The following is a 5,857-nucleotide window of genomic DNA, read 5'->3' on the forward strand; positions in this document are numbered from 1 at the left end:
TGACCTGCTGCACCTGTGACCCTGTGACCCTGCACACGCACACACACATACAGTTAACGTTTACATACCTGGGCAGGTTTTAACTTTATTTTCAAGTGAGATTTGATGGATTGTGTCGTTGCTGAGGGAACGTTGAGAGTCCCGGTTCTGGAGCCGTTTCACAGATGGACTCGTTTTAGAACCGGCAGCCAGAAACAGCAGTTTGTGTGTCTGAACCAAGGAGGATGGAGACGAAGAGCTTCTGCTCCCACTGGGACAAAAACGCAGCGAAAATTCACTGGAAATTCAGAGGAACAGTCAGAACCTCCCTCTGGTTACTCAACTCTGAACAATACCAGCTGTTTGGATCGGCCCGGTCCGATCCAAACAGCATCATCGGCTTCAGGCTGAAATCATCCAAATCACCACAAAGAAAAACCTTCAGAGGGGAAACCGGAGCGATCAAAGCCCCAAACATCAAGAACCACAACTGAGAATATTCAAGTTTACCAGCTTTTAACAGCAGATCCGAAACGACCCGAAACGCTCAGTCAGACGAGTTCCTCACATCTGGCTCTCTGAGTCATTAAAACATCGACGATCAGAACCGCATTAAAGTTAAAACATCTGGAAACAGAACATCAAACTGAACCTGAAGAGAGAACATTTAGACCAACAAATAAAAACAGAAACTAACGAGGAAAATACAACCAGAGCTGCAAGACCATTATTCCCCTAATATTAATCTGATTATAATATTGCAGGAGTTTTTGTAACGTTTTATCTTCATTCTGGTCCAAACGGAGATCAGAACCGACATTAAAGAAAACAAATCGAGGAGAGATTTATCAACGAAACAGGAAACGCTTCCAAAAGACGTGGATTCACTCAAACATGCAGCAGATAAAGACAAATAATACTAAAGCATCATAAAAGACTAAAGCATGTAAAAAAGTAAAACACAAAGTAATTAGATCAAATGTCAGGATTATGATCACCTCAGATATTACATTTCTTGTTTCATCATCTGTTTTTGTGTCTGTTTACTTTTACTAATCAATTTCCTCACTGAGGGACAATAAATGACATTTCTATCATTTCCATCTCCAGATTCTTCCAGCCAAACATCTGGACGGAAAACCTGTTGTAAAACATTAAATGGCGCCCCCAAGAGGCGGCAAAGAGTCACTACAGCAGGAGAGGAAACCATCAAAAATTATAGACAGTATTTATATTATTATGACTATTGACAGTATTTTAATATTATCATTTACTTGTCCCTGTTCTCTTTCCTTCATCACATTAAGAAACATAAATAAACTGAATGGTTAGGAGCATTTTTATTCTTTTATTGTATTTGTTTCCTTTTTATGTAATTTGGACTTTTGCCTGTAATAAAATAAATCTATCCATCTATCTTAGACTCGTGCTTTATTGATCCCTTGGGAAGACTCCATCAGAAAGTTGAAGTTACCAGCAGCTTACAGGCAAAAAGTGGCACATAGTGAGCAAAATGCAAAAGAATACAAAAAATACAAATTAAATACAAAGGTACACAGTAAATGTAATAAGAATATAAATACAAAACAAAATCTATCTATCTATCTATCTATCTATCTATCTATCTATCTATCTATCTATCTATCTATCTATCTATCTATCTATCTATCTATCTGATAAGCCATAACTTCAGCAGCCTCATACTCCAACAATCTCATCCTGATTAATAATCCAGGTGTTTATTTGTTCTGATCCGTTTCGCTGCATTTCTGGCTCAAACCTACAAAAGCTAACGACAGTTTACGACAGCTACTGTCACCTAACGGCAGCGCCAACTGTCGTAACCGAAGTAAACATGTGGAGAGTTCAGTGAAACATCAGGTAAAAACATCAAGTTTTTTCACATTTATTAAAGGAACTGACTGGAAGTTTGATGTTTTTATGGCTCGTTGGAGCGAAGCAGGTTGAAACCGAACCGAACCGAACCCGGTACCAGAACCAGGAGCCGCCGGTTGGTTTTAAGTCTGTTTAGCTGAATTTCAGAAGGCGCCATGTTTTCCTGGAAAGCCTGTCGGTTCCGACTCGGTTCGGTCCGAAGTTCAGAGAAAAATGAGTAGAATTCAAGGAAATCCTTGTAGGGTTCGGTGAGCAGACAGAACCGGCTGGTTCCGGGTCTTTCTAAGAGGTTCTGGACAGCTTTAGGTTCCCAAAGTATGGATGAGTTTAAATGAATAGTGATGTATGGAGGACCAAAAGGGCCAAAAGCTATTACATAAATAAACGTTATTAAATAATGGCAGTAATTTCCATCAAAGAAATTTATTTAAAAATATGTATTATTTGTCTTTGTATATTTGGGTTTTCGTAAACAGAAATAATTATACAAGGTTCTGGTGCCTTCATTTATTTCAGTCAGGTCTAGACTTTGACTAGGCCTTTTCAGCATCTTGGTTCTTCTGTTTTTCAGCTGTTCTGCTGTCGATCACCTGCTGTTTGGATCCCGGTTCTGTTGACGACCCCGTTTGGACCCAGCTATGGGTCAGATGGAACCAGAACCACTCAGACTGGAAGTTGATCACGTTTGGACCTGATCCGGATCATTGTGTTATTTTGTTTGAGGTGAGAAACGAGTCGGACTGTAACTGGACCAGAATCCAGTATGCCAATACCAGATGCTTCATTAAGCTCATCAGGTAGCATCACTAAAGCTAGCATCAGCATCCATTTTTACTGGAAATTTGTGGTTAGCTTGCATCCTAACAGCCTGAGTTGTTTTTAATCAGGCTTTATTTACGTCGCATTATTTTAACTCGTTTAAAGTCACATCACCAGTTTGATTTCTTACAATGTTTTTACCTGATGTTTCACTGAACTCTCCATGTTTACTTCGGTTACGACAGTTGGCGCAGCCGTTTGGTGACGGTAGCAGTCGTTTGGTGACGGTAGCAGCCGTTTGGTGACGGTAGCAGTCGTTTGGTGACGGTAGCAGTCGTTTGGTGACGGTAGCAGTCGTTTTGTGACGGTAGCAGTCGTTTGGTGACAGTAGCAGTCGTTTGGTGACGGTAGCAGTCGTTTGGTGACATTAGCAGTCATAAACTGTTGTTAGCTTTTGTAGGTTCGTTCCTTTCTGACCAAGATGGCTCAGATCACTTCTGGTGTGTTTTATGTTATTTTAGGTCTATATATTTGTCCTCATACCAGCTTGGTGCTCTGCGGGGCCCCCTGCTGGTGACTTTACTCTGATTGGACCTTTGTTTGGTTCTGGTTCCAGATGGAGAACTACAGCCGGGCCCGGGTCGTGGAGCAGCCGTGCGTCTCTCCGTTCGCCGGGCTTCCCGCCGACACGCCGGAGGTCCGGGTCAGAGACGGCAGCAAGATCCGGAACCTGCTTCGCTTCGCCCTGAGCCGGCTGGAGGCCGGGCCGGGCCGGGCCCAGGAGGAAGTGGAGGAGGCCGGTTCTGGTCCCGGTCCGCCCTGCAGTCGGCTTCTGTTCAGCGCCAGCGGCCGGGCCGTTTCCAAGGCGATCACCTGCGCAGAGGTGGTGAAGCGGCGCCTGAAGGGGCTGCACCAGCTGACCCGGCTGGCCCAGTCCACGGTTCTGGAGGTGTGGGAGCCGCTGGAGGCCGGCGCCGGCCTGGACAGCCTGACCGTCAGCAGGAAGCTGCCGGCCGTCTGGATCCTGCTCTCCCGGGAGCCGCTGGACCCGGAGCAGCCCGGCTACCAGGCGCCGGGGCGCTACGACGCCCTGTGGGCCCCGGGGGGCGCCGGCGGGCCGCGCACCGGGCCCCGCACCGGGCCCCGCACCGGGCCCCGCAGGAGGGGAGGAGGAGGAGGAGGAGGAAGAGGGAAAGGCTCCGGCCGACACACCGGCCGCTCCAGAGACCCTGGCAAAGGACAGTAGAGGTTTCCATAGCAACTGGACAGGAAGTGACTCCATGTTTGAGTTCAGTTTGATGTTTTGATTTAATAAAGTTGAGCAGGAGAAAGTATTCACACCCTGCTAACTTCCAGCCATCCTGGTTTTTACTGGAAAACGTTGGGACAAACTGGAGCTAAAAATCTGAAAAGTGTGGCCTGCTTCTCCATTTTTTTGTATTTATTTCAAGTCCAGTTTTATGTTTTCTGTTCCATCGTGATTTATTAAAGCTTTTCTGAAGGTTGAACGACGTCATATTGTTTAAGGTGGACGACATCATGGAAGTCGCGGTGATGTCAGTGATGTGAGCACAAACACTTGGAGGCTTTATCAGCTGTATGGAGGTAAATATTTACTAAGTCTATCATGCAGAACTAAAGGAGCAATAAATATATCATTGTTCATGAGCAGCGGAGAAAAGTCCTGCTCCTGACGATGATGATCACACTGACCACAGCCGTGCTGCTGGAACATCACAAACCAAACTTATTATGCATTTGTTCAGTGGAATTAACGAAGCCTCCTGCTACGGCGCCACCTTCAGGATGAAGCTTTAACTTGGTTTCCAGTTTCTAAAAGCGTGAAGCTGCCAGTCAGAAGCTTCGACACGCAGAGCGACGCTGATCAGCCCGACATCGTGCAGCATTGGCACGCATTCTCCGGTAGTCGTTCTTTTTTTCTTAAGGACTTTTTGGGCCCGAATTCATTTGACAACAATCTGACTGGAAGGGGCAGAAAGGTCACAAAGGTCAGGGCCCGGCAAACCGAGGACGGAGTCGGACTCCAGATATCCGCTCTACAGCCTCGACATCCAGGGCGCCACACAGCGACCCTATTGGTAGCCTGTGCTGAAATTTTCAGTTTCTCTTTACTGACCTTTGACCTAAACGTCGGTTAACAGACTCCAGGTGTTCTGGACAAATAAATCTGAAATTCACAATATTTGATCCATAAAATCAGATTCAGAATCTGAAAGGTTAAAGTTAATCCACCAGAACCTGAGGCAGAAACGGGTCAGGAGGTCAGCAGGGTGCAGGAGGAGGAAGAGGAGAGGAAGAGGAGGAGGAAGAGCAGGAGGAAGAGCAGGAGGAAGAGGAGGAGGAAGAGCAGGAGGAAGAGGAGGAGGAAGAGCAGGAGGAAGAGGAGGAGGAAGAGCAGGAGGAAGAGGAGGAGGAAGAGCAGGAGGAGGAGGAAGAGCAGGAGGAAGAGCAGGAGGAGGAGGAGGAGGAAGAGGAGGAGGAAGAGGAGGAGGAAGAGCAGGAGGAAGAGCAGGAGGAGGAGGAAGAGGAGGAGGAAGAGGAGGAGGAAGAGCAGGAGGAAGAGGAGGAGGAAGAGCAGGAGGAAGAGCAGGAGGAAGAGGAGGAGGAAGAGCAGGAGGAGGAGGAGGAAGAGCAGGAGGAAGAGCAGGAGGAGGAGGAGGAGGAAGAGCAGGAGGAAGAGGAGGAGGAAGAGCAGGAGGAGGAGGAAGAGCAGGAGGAAGAGCAGGAGGAAGAGGAGGAGGAAGAGCAGGAGGTTTGTTTTATAAGGAGCTGACTGTAAAGTTACACTTTAAAAATAATTTTATTTTTTCATAGAGATAAAATTGTGGATGTTCATTTCATGAATTTATGACATTTATGTCAGAGTTCAAAACCAAAGTTTTATTTCCCAAAATCAATATTTGGTTCTTAAATTAAAAATTTAGTTAGGAAGCAAATTATGTAATTTTCAAACTAAATATTTAGTCCAAGATTAGATATTTATTTGCCAACTAAATATTTAGGTTTCTAGCTACATATTTAGCTAATATGGAAATGAGCTTGATGAGCAGAAGTAGAAGTTTTGTTGGGTTCTGCTTCGGTTCTGTTGGGTTCTGCTTCAGTTCTGTTGGGTTCTGCCGGGCCATCTGGACCTGCAGCTGATCCGTTTTCCTCCCAGCGTCTTAGAGGATTACTCTCAGGAGGATCAGCGCTCTGCGGCAGC

General features: G+C 45.9%; 1 protein-coding gene across 2 annotated transcripts; it reads left to right on the forward strand.

The window, feature by feature from the left end:
• The first annotated feature begins 1,782 nt into the window (after nt 1-1,782).
• Nucleotides 1,783-4,142, forward strand: LOC129380037 (ribonuclease P protein subunit p25-like protein). 2 transcript variants are annotated; one of them, XM_055061003.1, is made up of 3 exons: nt 1,783-1,860; nt 2,447-2,598; nt 3,251-4,142. In XM_055061003.1, exon 3 carries the CDS (start codon nt 3,251-3,253, stop codon nt 3,878-3,880), a length of 630 nt encoding a protein of 209 aa, XP_054916978.1. In that variant the 5' UTR covers nt 1,783-1,860; nt 2,447-2,598; the 3' UTR covers nt 3,881-4,142. The 2 variants fall into 2 exon arrangements, with proteins under 2 accessions (XP_054916978.1, XP_054916979.1); XM_055061004.1 differs by lacking the exon at nt 1,783-1,860 and adding an exon at nt 1,886-1,990.
• Nucleotides 4,143-5,857: the final 1,715 nt, after the last annotated feature.

The sequence above is a fragment of the Poeciliopsis prolifica genome, unplaced genomic scaffold (genome assembly GCF_027474105.1).
Source record: "Poeciliopsis prolifica strain line A6 unplaced genomic scaffold, Auburn_PproV2 SCAFFOLD063, whole genome shotgun sequence".
Classification (NCBI taxonomy): Eukaryota; Metazoa; Chordata; class Actinopteri; order Cyprinodontiformes; family Poeciliidae; genus Poeciliopsis; species Poeciliopsis prolifica.

Coding starts and splice junctions, on each gene's coding strand:
- LOC129380037 (XM_055061003.1), top strand. CDS start 3,251: ATGGAGAACTACAGCCGGGCCCGGGTCGTGGAGCAGCCGTGCGTCTCT.